General features: G+C 42.4%; 1 protein-coding gene across 3 annotated transcripts in view; it reads left to right on the top strand.

The window, feature by feature from the left end:
• LOC107222776 (transcription factor Sox-5) overlaps window positions 1-18,326 on the top strand; it is a 137,924-nt gene that overhangs the window by 89,127 nt on the left and 30,471 nt on the right. For 2 of the 3 annotated variants that reach the window (XM_046742783.1, XM_046742782.1), the window contains 2 exons: window positions 12,196-12,990; window positions 16,356-16,560. In XM_046742783.1, the coding sequence (XP_046598739.1) occupies window positions 12,203-12,990; window positions 16,356-16,560 (993 nt within the window). In that variant the 5' untranslated portion in view covers window positions 12,196-12,202. The remainder of the gene's footprint in view (window positions 1-12,195; window positions 12,991-16,355; window positions 16,561-18,326) is intronic. The other variant, XM_015662281.2, reaches the window with a different exon arrangement.

Raw genomic sequence — 18,326 nt, 5'->3', positions numbered from 1 at the left:
AGCTTTGTTCCCAGACTATACGCTAAGCGCGCAGCCTCCGTGCGTGGACCAAGTCTCGTCTCGAAATGCACGCGTATCGCCCTCCGCGTGCCTCAAGCTCTTCTCTAGTACGGTAGAAACGCGGCGCGTGCACGTGCAGCCGCAGCCGCAGCCGCAGCCGCAACGCGGATAGGTTAAAACCTCGGCTAGCAGAGACGATGAAGACGAGGACGGTGGATTCGAAGAGGAACCCGGCCAACTCGACCAACATCTAGCGCAACTTGACACTGAACACATGGCCCCACTTTGGCTGAGCCTAACCCAACCTGCCGCCTCTTTCCTCCCTCTCCCTCTCCCCCTCGCCCCTCTCTCCTCTCTCCTCTTTCCTCTCGGCCAGCAGGCCTCTCTCCTCGTGGTCCACGGGACGACGATCTGATCCGGACAATTCTAGGACAGGCTAAGCTTTGTCCTTCGCGGATGCAGCGATTGTCGTGAAACTGTCCGGACCGATAGCGTCTGCCGCTGCTGCTGCTGCTGGTGGTGGTACAGAATTCGGCAGTCGACACCAGCCGGATCGACTCTTCTCGGAGAGAGAAGATCAAGAGAGCAGCGAAATTCTCTTCGGGCCTACTTTCTAAGCTTTCTTTTATTCGTATACCCTGTGCGACGAGTACGCTATTATTCCATCCTACCGATTTTCAAGAGGAAACAGATTCATTTATTTATTTCTCCGCCGATGCGGTAAGGAGATATTGCTGAGAGAGAGAGAGAGAGAGAGAGAGAGAGTGAGGCAGGGGGGAAAGGTAAGGGGGAATGAGGAGGAATAGATTTCGACTGAGTCAACCGGAATTCGTTGGTTATATACCCACGGCGTTTCGATATAATGCGAATGAATTCGGAGGATTTTTCGTTAGTCACGCACTTCCAGCGATATTACAGACTCCGATTAATGAACCTTTCGATTATATCGCGTTTCTGCGATCCCAGATCTCGGAAGGAATTTCTACCAGTGTATATATGTGTATACAGATATTCTGACGAGGGGAAATTTACTCGCGTCTACGGCGGATATTCGACCTTGAACTTTGCACACGTTTCCATCCTTGTCTTGGACGATCGTGCGAAATGGATATTTGAATACGTTGATGTGGGAAATTTGAGGATATTCATTTTTTAATCGGGTATACGGATGAGTATGTAATATTACTATACCTGCGAGTGTGTGTAACGTGTTGGCAAAGCTACGGCGGCAGATGAGAAACTATTAATGGGTTCAGGAAGATACCAGGTATCTAAATATAAACGACCGCAGCCCAAGCTGTATTAATACACACGTATATTATTATTTATAGAATGATAAAAGGGAAACTAAACGACGAAGATTGAAAAACAATGATTGTAACGATGAATAAAATATGTAGGTACCTACCGCGCGTACGAGAACTCAGCTAATTGATTGATTTGCGAAAAATAATAAAAACGGGCCAAGTTTGCGTGAGGGAATTGTGGTTTTTTTATTAATCCTTTATTTTTCTCCGTTATACAGATTGAGACGGAGATGAAGTCGGAAGTTCTTGTCACATTATTTACGTCTATTCAGCGTCGGCCCGAAGCCGTCACATCGTTAGGAACGATTGTTGAAACGGTATGGGTATTAAGAATAGGAGAAAAAAACAGAGATGAAAATATAGCTATTCGATGCGGATGAAGAACAAAAACGTTGTGCAAGAGAAATATCAGCTGCGGGCGGATTTTAGAAGAATCGCCGCCGGCTCGCCTTAGTCTCTTCTCTCAAAGCAGCTGTCATTCGCTCGCTTGCGGGGTTATTTTTATTCATTGCGGAAGAATCTTCATTTTATTATTAGTTGCGTATAACCCGCCTTATACCTACGGCATGGCGGAGCATCGCATTGTGTTTGTTATACCTCGGATCTATCGCTTTACCCCAAAAAATATATAACCGCAAGAAACGGTCCGCAACAACAAGCTTTTGTAGATAATTTCCGTATCCACTTTGCCAGCATCGAAACTTCGTGCCAGAATTTTTGTCAAATTTATATTTCTCAATCGTGTTTACATACCCATACATTAATGTATTTACATGAAAATAGATTGCAAAACAATAGGAGGAGAATCCACGGAGACGTGCGATTGCGCAAAGGTTAAAGGAAGATAATCAATTTTACCGGTCAAATTTATACAGTTCTATACCTACGTATTTCGTACATCGCGCGAATGGATTACAAAATACGCGAGATACAGCTAACGTATGCTTTATATACACACGTATATATATTTTCACATGCATAAACGTCTTACGGCTATACGGTTATAGGTGGGTGTTGCATACGACGTTGTTGCTCACTGTGAGTGTCGAACGAACGACACTGGTGCAAATTATTCGTGGTTGCCAATTTTTCATCCGTTTACCGGGATCATAAATAATAAAACAAATACTGGAAAATGTAGACGGCTCGGTAGTCATATATATATATATATATACATACATACATATATATATATATACGTATACTGCACCGTTTCGCCCGTCGTCTACTCTTCAATTATGAAATTCGACCGGGAGCTTTCTCGGTCTGCTTTTCAGCCCCTTTTTCTTCCTCTACTTCCCACTCTAACGTACATCTTTTTATTATTATACTCGTTTTCACCCACGACGATTCAGCTACTGCGTGTAAATTCCTTTCATCGAATGAATATTTCTCCTCTCTTACTCTCTTTGGGAGTTAATAAATCTTTTCGGTACAACGGGATTGAAACTAGGCGCAGGGGCAATCAAAGTCACCCGAGAAGCTATCCATCAGCTTCTCCTTAGCGACGAGGTGTAGAAAAGACGTAGGTTATCCGAACACGTGGTTGTTGCTTTTCATACGTGTTCGTACGTACGTGCATGCACGGGGTAATAAGGTACATGCATAGAACAAAGGTGGCTGCTCAATTTTACCGTGTTTGTTTGTCTTTTTTTTTCCTTGATTACCCAACCCCCCATCCTTTTTTTTTTTCTCAACTTCCGCAGAAGAAGCTTAGTCCCTGTACTTGTATACGTTCGACCGCTGACTTTAATTAGCCGTGAAAAAACCACAACCCCTCCTAAACTCCGAGATGCGAGGGAATATATAGTTTCGGAAAGTTTCCCCAATCCGAAACCCAAGAAGCCGCTGCTGGCTGTAGGAGGAGCAGAGAAACTCGACTTTATGCTGTTAAGAGACGCGAGGAGTAGAAATTTGAAACCGACCGTTGGAGGTTGGAGGAACTGGAGCATTTTCCGTTTGTTACCGGCTACATCGGATCTGATTCGAAAGGCAATATATCTCGAAAGAAATGCCGGTTCTTTTTTGGGATTTTTTTTTCTTTCTTCCTTTTTTTGCTCTACTCTCTGTTGAAATTCTTTGTTTTTAAGGGGGCCATCAATTAGTCAACGGATACCGTTACCAAACCGTAGCAAATTAGTGACGCCGGAAGTTCATTCATCTCGAGATAACAACGCGGGTTTTATAGCCCCTTGGCTGCCCGGCGATCGGTCTTCGGACTCCGGAATTATACCTCTAACTCTCTAGAAAAATCCCGAATGATCGTCATCTTCCGTATGTATATTATGCATTCCTATCCGCGAACGACGACTCCGCGTGTCGCTGCTTCGTTCGTATTCGGAGGCGAGGAGAGATATAGAATAGCCACGGTGTTACAAAACGACTTTTTCAACTTTTAATATAATACAGTGTGTCGTTGTAGAATCAAGGGACTCTTTTTACGCATGATTTTACTCAACATTGCATCACGCTTTCGTACCTAACAACTCCCCCGGAAAAGTTCATCGTGTAATTACAAATGATTATGGAAAAATTGAAAGTTAATTGAAACGTATGGACGATCTTAATATTATGCTGATTTTTGAAAATGATAATTAGTCATTTATCGAATTGTATATAAAATGAAGGTATTATCTTCAAGTTTGTGAAAAAGTATTTGGCAGTGAGCAAAAATTTAGGGAAAGATTTTGAAGTCGTGATACTTGATAGGCGATGAGTTAAATATTATACTACGGAGCTTCCGATTTGTAGTTGCATCCATCGGACCTTCCTTTATTTGATTTATAAGACATACATAGGGTTGTCGAATAGCCGAAGCTTGTACTTAGCCACGGCTCTGAGATAATAGTAATACATCCGTTCACACTCGAATATGTATGAAAAACTGTAATTGAAACTTCGAGAGAGGGCAATGAAAATTAATATTTCAGGTTAAAACACACAACAGATTTCGTTTATCAAATTATTCATCAATATAATCAGTTTTAATTAGAGCGAAGAGACGGGCCAATGGATGAACCGTGATACTCTCATAGCGAGTTCGGATGGTGAATCCTAGAAGCTGAGAAATCACCCCACAAAATTGAATCGCACATGTAACGTGTGCTATCGAAAAAAACACTGAGTTACGCAAGGAGTCGTCTGAAATTCGGTTAAACGATACAGGAATAACGAAGCAAAGCGTAGATGCGTGTAACAATTCGTAAAACCGCAAGCTCTGAACCCTTTCGCGAAGTAACAGTGATTGTAAAAAAAAAAATCTCAAGCTTCTCCCTCAACGTTACGCGAATTCCAATTCGCAAAGACGACGGGTATTATTTCAGAACTCGGAATCAGCCCTGGATGACGTCATCGTCGTTCGTTGCACGCAGCCGCAGGTTTTGCACGGCGCGGTGCACTTTGCGGGTGTGTGCAGGGTGGCGTTTTCCAGGGTGGATATTCAGCGGCATCATCTCCCGACGACGAGGAGGCTGCAGCAGCTAGGGCGTGGGTGGAGTCCGCGCGCTCATACATAAACAAGAGAGAACGGTCGACGGAACTTGAGCATCAAAAGAAGAGACGCTACGCCGGGACTCCATTATGTAGAACGTATCCCACGCTGCTCTGTCTTCTATAAAGAATACTAACGACGACACCGACCCCACCATCACCCCCGCGAACTTCGTCTCTTGCCGAAGAACGGCCGTCGAGCTTTTTTTTTTTATCATTTCCAGGGAACCGTATTCCTGCAGATTACACCGCATCGGTATCGATTTTTTGTTTATAAAAATTAACCGATGCGCGGGAGTGACGTGCGAAAAAATTACCTATTCCGTTGTTTTTTTATACCCTGTTCACGGAGAGCTGAAATGTGATTTATTGTCGTTTATGGTACCGGTCTGATGCGTTTAAAGTCCAGTGTTTTTGCAGGCTAACGCTAAATCGACAATGAAGCAGTGATCTTAATTGCAGACGTTGAATATCATTGAATCACGACGCTTTACTGATTTGACACCGTTCATAAAACCGTTACTCCGTGATTTTGGAATCGAAACGTACTCATGTTTTCGAATCTTCGTTCCTTCAAAGTTATTGTTAAAATAAGAAAATAGCGACTTTTATTTCCCCAATGTTTCGTTACGATAACGCTATTGACTTCAATCTCGTGATTTGACAGAATGTAACAAGGAATCGATGTAATACCGAAGGTATCTTATAGTCGTGATGTAATACAGTCTGCTGCGAAATAACGTAATCGTTTCAGTAAGGTCAGATCACGCGTTGTTTTTTATTAAAAAAAAAAAAACAAATTGTTTACTGCTCTTTAATTCGTTAAAACGATATTACATATGCAGATATTGAGGAATAATGACTTGATACGTTTGTTACTTAACGAAGTGGATGTTGTTGTTCTTTTACGCGACAATCGATCTGCGATTTGAGGTGCCGCATGTGTATTGCAAGCGTATAATTTTATACATACGTACCCACCGACGATTGATTATTTTATCAACGATCACGCAAGACAATTCGCGCGCGCATTTCGTGACATGTGTACGTAAACAAACGCGTGCAACTTATCTACACAAAAGAAACATTTTCCACTCTGATTATACCGCGTTTGATTTATTAAACGGTGATAACCACAACCCGCCACAAAGTATCCAACTTCAACGTTCGATGTATCGCTTTATATATTATACATGTGTTATATTCTCCCGGATTCTTCGCGGCCTACATATCGTCGCGCACGATTTACTTGTATAATTACGTGTAATATACGACAACTTCTTGCGCTACGGGCACATATAATTGTCACATACGTTTGTGTGCAGTAAAATTTTCCCAACTTTAGTCGACGCGCATTCGAGATTCGATACTTTCCAATTTAATTTCCTACACATCGTGCCAACCTGCGGCTGTGACTGGAATTGGGAGAACAGAACTAGCGCAGCGGAACGCGGAAGGGAAGGTGGGTCGGTTCGTTCGAAAATGGTGTCGGGGCGAAAAGGGTTCGCGAACCGGAAGGGGCTCCTGAAGGGTGAAATCCGGGGCCGGGGTAATCGCCCCCGCGTCATTCGATAACCGCCTTCACCGCGTAAACGGATTACAATGCGCTCGGTTGTCCTTCCGTCGACGTTCAGCCTTCCGCAAACCCACTTTCCGACCACCCCCGCCCAGCTATTGCTATTTCTCGAATTAGGCGAACGGCTTCTTTCTCACACCGCACCCGCGTTTATGCGCCCTCCTCGACGGCGGAAGTCGACTCGAGGTTCGACCCTCCGTGCTACTTGAACCCAAACAGATGCCAGTTTCGGGCTTTTCGCCCTCAAGTTAATGCGACCTAGACCACGGGGTGCGTGCTTTTGCCTCTCTTGACGAAAATCATTCGAATCGTAGTTGGTTTTACGCCCTCGTTCTTCGCCGTTTCTTTTCATCGGCCGTTATCTATTCGTCGTTTTGTTACTGAGCTGTTGTATGAGATTGTTTTTTTTTTTTTTTTTTTCTTTTTTACCTCGAATTGTATATATATATATACGATTGCATCGACCGCGTAGCAGATTCTCGTGTCATATAATTCTCTGCCAGATATGTTCGTCCCTGATAATGGCAATTCGTTTTCAAAATTTTCAGGCAGTTCGTTTTTGCCGCGAGATTAAGAAGCTTCTATTGCCTGCAGTTAATCCGGATACTTGAAGAAATAAAATAATGGACCGTCTTCCTAAGATCTACGCGACTATTTGATTAATTCGTTAAGAAACGATGATAGAAACTGACAATGAAACAAGAATTATAGATATACATACAAGGCTTTGATCGTGATCCGTGTCATCGACTTCCGTTCATCGTACGATCGGTAGGAAAAAATGTAAATTCTTTAAGAATGGCGTTGCGCATGCGTAATACATTTCGAGTGATTTTGTAATCGAACCCGTCGGCCTGTAACACCGACCCCGCGTAACCGTTGTAATACGAAAGTTTGTGCAAAATGATGCAGCCGACCGAAGTATAAGTACATACAAGTTCAATTGTCCGAATCGTACATGCACATTCTACATAATAATTTATGTTGAGATTTTTTTTCCGGGATAAACAGCTTATCGCGGACCTTGAACGAGAAAGATTTTTCACAATCTCTTGAATTGCCGCTGATCGTTATTGTACGTATAAGTCTTCGCTGTTGTTTTTAATGCGATTATTAGCCTGTGCGCGGAATTTATGAATGTACGACATACGTGTAATAAATAAGTAACACACGCACGCCGAAGGAAAAGGTCCGTCTGCTATGATCACAATGGAGTAAAGAGAGACGGACGAGGACGGTGAACTTTTTCATTTCTCGTTGCATCTCCATTCCTACGGCATTACTTGTGCTATCGCTAACGTGTACACAAATTATTGCACACAAGCATATTATACAAATTATACGTATATATTATAATACAGCCAAGACCGAGGCTGTTGATAAAGCTCTGCAGAGTCGTGATTTTAAATATAGTCATAACATCGCTTTCAATGATACCGCATTATCGCTGCTTGATTATACGTATACCTAATATAATATAATGTAATATAATAATATAACGCGATGTATCGGGTGTATTCGGTACACGTTGTACGTATATCTGAGCGTAACATCACCGCGGGATCGATGTGTTTGACCTTTCACCGATAGCTCGATCGCCGCTTATACGTCTCGATTAAACCCCATTATATTGTCTCCGTTATACAACAACGCGATATGCGTTACAGCGCTTGTTACATACGGTGTACGATAATTTATTATAACTCGATACGCGTACGTGTATAACATGTATGTATATTTACTGTTAAATATATACATTCGGATCGTTTCCGCTTGCAGATATTTCCCTGCCGTAAGGATGGATCTTCGAGTTTTCCTAATCTCACTCAAAGTCGATATCTCGCACACTCGTTAAATACGAATGCAAAAAGTTTTAGGAAAAACGTCCGACGATTTGTATACAACTGTCAGATCGAAGAAGTAGGCACGACGCTCTGACAGATACTATCGGATCGGATTATACGTATACGTACAGTGCTTTCGAGCGTTTTACCACAAATATTTTCACTCGCTTCCATCATCGTTTGATTGAAAGTAATTATTTCCTCGACGTCGTCTTAATGATGTTTACGAAAACGTCAATATTGCTTCCGCTATTTACACACGAGATATTTAACGCTAAGTGTCAGTGCTACGGACGGAAAGGGTTTGACGCAAGTCGTATTATTTATTACGTACAACGCGTATGGATTTTGGTATTTAAATGCTTGAGGAAAAATCATAACCTCCGACTGCCGACGTATCGCCAAATTTTATCCTTTGCTCGTGTTTTTCTGACGACGGAGAAACGAATAATTTTTCTCCGCGTCGTTTGACCGAAAACGGTATCGCGTTAAAGGCTGGAAAAAAAACCGGTACGTAATTCGTTTCTCAGTTTAATTTTCACATCATACCCGTGTAATATACAGAGAGTGAAACGGTAGCGCGTTTTGACAAACTGCTAAGTCGAACGGGGTATTAATCGAAAGCTGTTGTAACCATCGGAGAGAATGTTTAAAGTATGAGTCGGAGAGAATCGGAGGGTAAAAAGTGCACGCGAAATTGCTGCTGCGGATTCTGTCCCGCTGGTGCAGCAATTAGGCCGAGGGTCTCTCGTGCTAAACGGATCGTCGCGGTGAATCCCATTTAAATAAAATATGGTGGACATTATCCGGCGTAACTTATAGTTGGTCGGGTCTATTAATTACCCCGGAGACTTCGGAACGCCAAAGATTCCCAGCGGGTAGCCAATAGCTGCGGGTCTCCTCCGTCTTCCAGGACCTGTTGTTCCTCTTCTCTCTCTCTCTCTCTCCATCCTTTTGCCTCTCCTCGGTTAATTATTCATTTGTTTATTTCAACTTTTTACCCCACCTCGCTGTTTTCTTTTCTCTTCATTCTCTCACAGGACGCCTTATATATAACCGCGGCTCCCAAAAGACAATCCTAAAGCACATCTTTTGCCGGTCTGCTTATAATCCGGGGGCACCGGAGCTGGCGCTTTGACCCCGCCAAATTCCGTGTGCGCGTATCGAATTTCGCTCAAGTTGGGAATTTCTTTTTTCCTTGGTATTTGAAGAAACGAGACGTTGTGATGTTGGATTGTTTAAACGTCAGCAATAAACGTGATTGTTCTTTGCAACTCTAGAGAATTTTATACGGATTAAAGAATTTGATCGCCGCTTCTACCAAGTCGTTGATAATGTTACCAAATTGACGAAAGTTTTACTGATTTTACAGTGTCAAAAAAATGACGTTATCTATATATCATTATTAAGTCGAGTAACTTGACGAAGTAAATAAAATTCTTAACGATCGAAATAAGTTACGTATTTACTGGACATCGAAGATGTAATAAATGAAAAACTTCATCGCGTCAAGCAGAACCAATTTATATCTTAGAATCGAAGAACAAACGTTCAATAAATGTTTCGTCGTCAGGTGCGCGTACAAAACGTTTGAATTATTCCTAAGGTTTGTTTTTTTTTTTCTGTTTAATCTTCTTTACACAGAAATTTGGTAGGCACGATCGAGTTTCAATAACGTCGCTTGACGAGTGAAATCGCGTACAGGTACCACAAGGTAACAAGATGAATTTTCGACGAGCTTACGGAGCCTTCGGTTAATTCTGATTTAAAAAATAAAATGCGTAACAAAAAAGAAAAAGAAAAGAAAAAAAACAACGAACAACGCTCGACGGATGGATGAAATCTCGTTGTTAAAAATCGAGGGCACCGATTTTTGTTCGTCGACATGCAACCAACGGAGCTAGGCGACACGCTCCTCATACTTTGCTAACACCCGGCTTCAACGTGATCGTCTCTGTTTCCTAACTCGTCTCCGCATGACGATCAACGTTCCTTGTTACAACGCGTTAACGGGTCCCGCTGACGCGTGCTCGGTCTCTTTCTTTCCTCAATTTTTGAATTTCCTCTATCTCTCTCCCACCGTTTCTCATTCTGTGACGGGATATTGCGCGCGCTATTATCTCGATTCTAATATTATTATACGAAGAATAATAAAAGTATAACTCGAACAGCGCAGGCTGTGACCCCGGTCTGAACCTCCTCGTCTTGCCCGATATACGAAGATAATGGAATATGTAATACGCTTCTTGACGCGCCACACCGTGTATAAAGAATGTGAAGCCTCTTGCGACACACGCGATTATCGCGTCATTCTTATTCTCATCGGTTTTCGGACCCGCCGTTTCGGCCGACTAAGATAATAAATATCATCGCCCCTTGAGGTGTACGAATCTAACTTCTTTCTCTCATTATTCGCTGTTCCGCTGTTAATTGTCCGTGATCCAAAATACCGAAATTCAAAACCATTATATACATAAATCGTTTTGCTACCGAGTAATATTCCCGATACTATAGCTACTACGCGATCAAGCGATTAAGCTGTCTAATTTGCCAAAGGAAATTATACTGCTGGATAGGCGACGAATATATATCGGAGAGAATCTCTCTCTCTCTCTCTCTCTCTCACATCTCGGATGTTTGGCATATCTCGAGATTCTCGCCCTCGATATTATTCCGTCTATAAGGTATAACGCATATAACACGTATCGCGGAATGTCTTTGCAGGGATTTCTCTATATACATAACGTATTGGAATCAATCACCTGCAACGGATGTTGCTTATACTGCACTTCCGGTCAATATCTAGCGACTCGCAATTTGAGGACCCACGATCTCTCTCTCTCTCTCTCTCTCTCTCTTTCGTAATTACGAAATCGCCCTTCACTGCACCCTTAGCTAGATGATTCAGGATCGAACCTACCTTCTCGTGATCGGAGTTCGAGGCGCGCGGAGTGCCGGAATGTACGCAAGGCACAATCTGCGGAGACGTACGTCAAAAATAATTAGCAGCTTCGCTTAGCCAGACGTGGAAATATAGAGGCACGCGAGTATATCTCCATGGCGTTATTATTGAAAAACCGGTCGGCAATTTAAAATCACCGATATATGTATGCGTCATGTGCGTCATATGCGGACATTGAAAAATGGTTCGATCGATTGTTATTTCAGTAAAAATCTATTTCTTCTTCCTCGTAAAGTGGAATTTATACAGGAATGGGTTCGTTTATTTTCCTTTAGTTTTTGTTCTTTTTTTTTTTTTTAATTTTTTTTTACGTTAGACTCATGTTATTGCATCGCTAAAGTTTTCTCACACGGAGGTTAGACGCGGTCAGGCGTGTGAAAGGGGACCAATTTTCACATTGAAAATATTTCACGGATGTCTTACGTACGAGGAGGTAATCATAGGACGATGAGCTAGTTTCATTCTCGATTTTCGTTTTTGTAAAATATCCCTAATAAAAAGATGATCAAAATTTTGTGTCGCGAAAACATAAAAAAAAACGAATCATTCCGACAATTGATCACGTCACTTTCTTCCATTATACTCACCCCAATTGAGCAAGGATATTTACTGATTTTACCAAATATATGATGAATTCTCAATGTACTTTCGATGGAACAAAGCAAAAATAATATTGTTCCGTGAAACAATTGACAAATTTTGCTTCGCGATTGTTAAGATTTAAGTATCATCTCAGAAATACATGTGCACGTTTTTAATAAGAAACTGAAAAAAACCGAGCCGGGAGATAAAATCAGAAAAGCTGTTTAGAAGATAAAATTTTATTCAATTAAAGTGGCTTTTATAAAATACAGGCTCCACGGAATTGTCATCTTATAATTATACCTACTCGTTCCGTATTCGAGGGTTGTTAAAAACAAACAAAAAAAGAAAGAAAGAAATAAATTAATCCTTGACCACGGCTTGGAATTCGTCAAAAATACCTACGTTTTTCCCCCCGAATGTTTTCTGTCGCAGAGTAAGAATGTCCTCGAAGAGGAAGTCGCCGCCAACGAAGCTATCGGAAGGTGGGGGCGGGACGGGAACTGTGGGTGGTACCGACGAGGAGGAAGAGACGGCGTCGTCGGCGGTCCTCCGGGTTGTCGAGAGCGTAACAACCGAGGAGAACTCGGCCCCTACCGAGGGCGCGATCGAGGATTGTTACAACCACCCCCTGCAGAGGGGCGAGTGCGAGTCGTCGGGCTGTTCGTCGCCGGCAACGCCGAGCGAGCACGATCCCCGGGACTCGCCCTCACCGTCGCCGGCTAATTCGCCACCGGCGGCAAAGCGGCAGAGGATGGTGTTCCTACAGACGAGCGCCGATTCCCTCCAGGGCTACAACCACCTCCACCTCCAGACGAACGCCGCCGCGGCGACGACGGGGGCGGTGGCCGAGCCGGCGAGTTCCTCGGAGTGCGGATCGCCCCCCGCCACCCTGACGGCGGAGACCTACTACGGTCACCACCACCACCACCATCACCATCACCACCACCACGCCAACCCCCATCACAACAACAACAACAACACCGTTACGCAGAACAACAACAATCATCATACAAACAACAACAACAACAACAACAACAACAACAACAACAACAACGGCGGGGGCGTGAGCGCAGCGGGGGGGAAACGGTCCATGGACGACGTACTAAAGAGGCTCACGTGCAAGATGAACAGCGGATCGTTATCCCTCCAGGACGACGCCGCGCGACGGACGACACCGCCGCCATCGTCGACGCCCAACACCCTGCACCTTACCCACAACTCCCACAGGTCAGTCAAAGTTAGCAGCATGCTCCTCGAATTATTATTTTATTTATAAATATATACGCGACGGTCAATTTATCCAAATACGCCGACTGTAAGATTGTTGGGCGAAAGGAGTGTTTTTTTTTTCTTTTTTTTGGTTCGGATAAATTCCGGTTTTAACTTGTTAACGCGGATTGTTGTTCCGATCACCTTCTTGTCGGATTTTATAACATTTCCCTCGCCGTATTTGACTAATTGACCAAAAATTGTTTTCCGATATACTTCTTCACTTCTCAGGCTGCGGGTAAAATTGTACAGATAGATTGGAAAACATAAGGATCACAGTAGTTAGCGGACTTTCGAAGAAGCGAAAATCTGTAGATCGTTATAGGATTTTTAAAATCTGTGAAAACTGGTTGACACGAAAAGTCCAAGTGTACAATTATCTCGTAAGGAACGAATAAGAATATATACCGAGCTTCTTTTTTTTTTGTGTACTCAAAGTTTCTACCGAGCTTTTTGAGTTTCAACTTTTTTACGTTCTCGCACGTAAACCAAACGTTCGCGTTCGTGAAAATTCGACATGGCTGTTTCTCCGATTTCTCATCCTTCTCCATTGTCAATGCATCCACCCTTAACGCAAATCAGTTATCATTATCGACATCGCCTTTGTATTTGCGCAGGTCAATCGACAATACAGCGTGTCGCCTCAGTCTGCAGTCATTCTCTCACTTTGTACTATCGCGTCAAGCATCGCAGAGGCATCCCGCCGATGACATTCATTTTAGCGTAACGTACATACATTTATACCTATATATATGTATATATATATATATATATATATATATATACACATATACATATATTTATACATATTATACGTAATGCCAGCTTGTATACATTTTACATTATTATACGAATACACAGTTATTGCCATGTGCGGTCGAGTTGTCTCCGGGATCGTGCTAATTGCTTCTTATCGTTAATTACTCGATAATTATTGTATTTCGCTCCGCTGATTTCCCGTCGCAATTTCCACAATTATTCAAACACATTCCTCCACTCGTTCGACGTCGCGATCATATGTGTATAAATATTCCCTCGCAGTTATAATACGATAGTCTCGATTATCACGTGCCTCTACTTAACACCGTATTCTTGCAAGTTGCGTAGGTCGATATTGTAAGTCTACGTTCATTCACAATTTCACAGTTCGATTTATTTCCACCTTATTTGTACCTACGTGATATTCCATGCGGTATTATTATACATATATCACCCATAACGAATTGAGTCTCGTTGATTAAAGAATGTTTGTGAAATTATTTTTATGCAACTGGGTTTAATTTCATGCATGCCTGAAAAACGAGATCGAAAACTGGTTTTTTTCTTTTTGCTTTTTTTCTTTTTTTTTTTTTTGCACGGAATTTTTCTGCAGTGATTGAGATCTGATGATTATTAGGTATATGTCAAGACCAATAGAAGTCTATACATACTATATAAACAAATTCATTCAGATGTCAATGTTGATTTACTAAAAATGCTGCCGCTTCGCCTGAAACGAAGTGATTAATTCCTGAACCGCGAATTTCCCAATTTGTCGACAGTAAATCGTTCAAAATCAAGTTGACGGTACGTGATGATAGATAAGTTTTCTTGGTCGGCCGTCCGGAGGTTTATCGATCACACGATACGATCATTCCGAAAAACCGAATAAATTAGAAGGTATTTCCACGGTTTGTAGGTATGAAATTATACGTACCGCACTGCGGGAGAGAATTCCTTACGATGTACCTCAAGGCATAAAATAATATACAATATAGGGCTGCATAATGAAAGTGGAGTATTATTACGAGGCATGAAAGTGAGGTAAAAAGGCAGGTGGTCGTATGAAAAGGACAAAAGGCGAATAAACACGAGGCATGGGAGGTAATTACACGCATAAGCTGGGCGGATGAAAGTATAATCATGTACAATATTGTCGTTGTACACTCGAGACAATTATACGGTGCCGGATATAACTTATCGCCCTCGAGTCGTTCGGTATATCGTAACTATAAACGTGCGGGAGAAATTTTGTGTAAGATCTCGGCGCGTCGAGGAGGAGAAGAATCGATGAAAGATAGAGAGAAAAAGGGAATTACCAGAGATAAGGTGGAGGGGAAAAAGAACTGCTTCGACATTGTAAAGACCGAGTATATAATGCATATGATCTATAAAGCGGTGCAGTGCGTTTATCTCCGCTTTTCGTAGGAATTATAAACCCTTTTGGTTCGTTCACAGAGCGAGAGAAAGAAAGTAACGAAGAAAGAAAAAGAGAGAGAGAGAGAGAATTTCTTGCTCTTCGTTCGCGAGTCGGCTCGTTGAATATATAATAATAAATAATAACAGAATGAGGCTTTTGTTCGTCACGGCTGGTCGGTTGGTCGGATATACAACTGCGGAGAGGTCAATGAGGTCACTGGGCACGAACAGAGGAGGAAGAAGAAGAAGAAGAAGAAGAAGAAGAAGAAGAAGAAGAAGAAGAGGAGGAGGAGGAAGAAAAAGATCCCGCTCTTTGCAACGCAGACCGTCGTCGTCATCGATAGGATATCATCCGCCAAAGAAGGTCATGCACAGTCCTTCCCCCTGCGGCTCTCTTATTATTTCATCAAATGAATCCGCCTCGCCGCTTCTCGAGTATCACCGTTCTTAGCTAATCATATTTTATGTGCCTGAATATACTTTGTACGCAACAAAAGCACACCAACTATATGAAATCCCGTTATTGTTACTGGGTTGAAAAATTGGTAGATATTATAATACGATATTTTTGTAGAACTTCTTTGAGAAAAAAAAACGTATAAACGGTGCACCGTGAGTATAAATTGAATGGTACGATGGAACAGAATCTTCCAAGCCAATTAATTGCAACGTTACCGAATCTCCGTTGCAGCAATTAACAAGTATTTCATCCTATATTTACCTGCGTTATTGAAATCCTTCGGTTGTAATATTTTTTCCATCCCCCCACGTTAAAACGCGAGAACTATAGAGAGGAAAGTCGACCACCGCGTCCGGGAATAACGAGTAGCGTTCAGGTTAAACGTGAAAGAAGTAGAATAAGGTAGAAGGAGAAGGAGAAATGGCCAGGGGCAAACACACTCGGCTCGTCGAGATTGCGCGGCAACCAAACCGCAAGAGTCGTTAATTATTCAGGCGTCCGGCGTCCCGACGCCCTCCGTAGAAGCGTGAAGAAGAGACACCTCGATCCCTCCGAGCCACCGTCCCTGAGAGGGATGAAATTGACCGAAAACCCTTACGCTGCGCGCCTGGATTATACATCAGGTGTGCTGCAGTATAGCACTCGTACAGAACTTGTCTCACACGAAGCGAACCCTCTGTTTCAGCAGCACCGGCATATCGAACAGCGTCGCGCCGTCGCAGGTTGCGGGAAGAAACACGGCGACGGAAGGACACCAGGACGGGGCCGCCGCCCTTCATCGGGTTCTATGCGCCGACAACTTCGTAGAAAAGGAGCGATGCCTCTCGGAGATGATACTCAAGCTTCAGATGCTCAGGGAACAGCTGCTCCAGCAGCAGGACCAGACCAAGGTCAGACAAATTTTCATCCCCCCCGCACCCCGTTCAACATTTCACTATTTGTTTGTAATTTCGGCGACAATTCGTATATACGTATACCTGTACCGAAATCGTTGTTATTATTATTGTCAACATCATCGTTATTGTTTCTTTTTTACCGCGCGTCGCGACGATTTTATGCACAGGCAAGTACACTTTATAATTACGCGCAAGATTTTCCCGAACCGAACACGCTGCAAAATATTTTTATTTATTTATAAAAAAAAATGTATTTTTTTTTCCCTTCACGCGTAAACGAGGTGCAAGCTGCTGCACTTATCGCAAATTCTCTGCACACAATTAGCGACTCCTTATTACGGTGCGGTACGCAGGCAGGCGTATAATAAGAGGCAGGTTACGCGTAACGCAGGTATATCCCTGCAGCTAAGTCACTTACGTGCCGTTGATTTCTCTCCGCAAGTTTCGTTATTACATTTGTATGCATAATACATGCAAACTGCAACTCTGAATGGTATCGTAAGAAATAATTCTACCGGCTTGTCCGCGGAGCTGCAACATGTTATTGCCACCTCGTTGAGTTTCCGTCGTAAGCGAACGTGCCAGATCATTCTTTGCTCTTTTCATTGCCTTTATATTATATTCATTGTACGGTATGTACGCGTATAATAGAGGGTAAGAATATAAAACGAAGCTACTCGCTCTCGGCCAATCAGCCCATCGTCATTCCCGGTTTATGCACGATATTCTATACTATGTATGTATAATTACGCAGGCCGTGTACGTTTATGTCAGTTTGAAATTCACGCTATTAGAGGGAGTCTAGCCGATCGGACGCATCCGCGAGCGAGGATTCCGAGCTTGTGCAAGCTGTTTAAGCACCCTGCAGCGGTCATCTCAACCCGACTTGTTAACCGGTCGAGGCCATCGCCGCGCTGCCTCGCGATCGCATGTCGTAAATTCATTCGGATTGAGAAAAATTCGCAACGCGATTTACGGATGTACAGAATATTGTAGGATTAATTTTCACCGCGTCGAGCTACCTCGCGGAGACACTGTTTACATATTTACTGTTATACCTATGTATTATTTACATGGAAATTGTTGAACGTAATTATTTATACGCAATTGTAAAAGATTTGATCGGTAAGTTGTTTGAAAAACGGAAACGAAAATGATCCACAGTTTTTTGAACAATGAGAATGGAATTTTTTGGAAAGCTACTCACGAATCCATGGAAATTTGGGTTGATTTTGAAGAACCGATTTTTCATTTGGAAAAGTCTGATTAATTTGTTAAAAAAAAAATGCAGCTGAATACACGGTTAGAAAAAAAAATGTCCCAACAGGTCCACTAAAATTTTTGGGCTGATTTAATAATTTTCTTAGTCTGTTACTGATTGAAAATAAAGTGAAAGTTACAAACTAAACGTTGATATGATAGTTTAAATGGTAAAATTAAAAAAATGTGAGTCGTATTCACTAACGGAAATGTAACAAATAACCCAAATATAAAGTGAACCTGCTGGGACATTATGTTTAGTTATATTCTTCTAACAGTGATATATAGTAATAAACCGTGTGGACTAGTAGTAACTATTTCCTTTCCTTCTACGAAACTAAGCGTACCTGTCTATAAATCTTTCGTAATTTTTTCACCCCTTCACGGTGAATATATTACGGATAAAGTTTGTCAATTTCACGAAATCATTCCCGTGTGCGTAGAATAATATCGCGAATAAACATGTATATGACAACATAAGACAAGGAGCAAGCCGCCAT

Source organism: Neodiprion lecontei, chromosome 6 (genome assembly GCF_021901455.1).
Source record: "Neodiprion lecontei isolate iyNeoLeco1 chromosome 6, iyNeoLeco1.1, whole genome shotgun sequence".
Taxonomy (NCBI): domain Eukaryota; kingdom Metazoa; phylum Arthropoda; class Insecta; order Hymenoptera; family Diprionidae; genus Neodiprion; species Neodiprion lecontei.
Note: the sequence above shows the minus strand (reverse complement) of the source record. Positions and strands in the feature narration are given on the sequence as shown.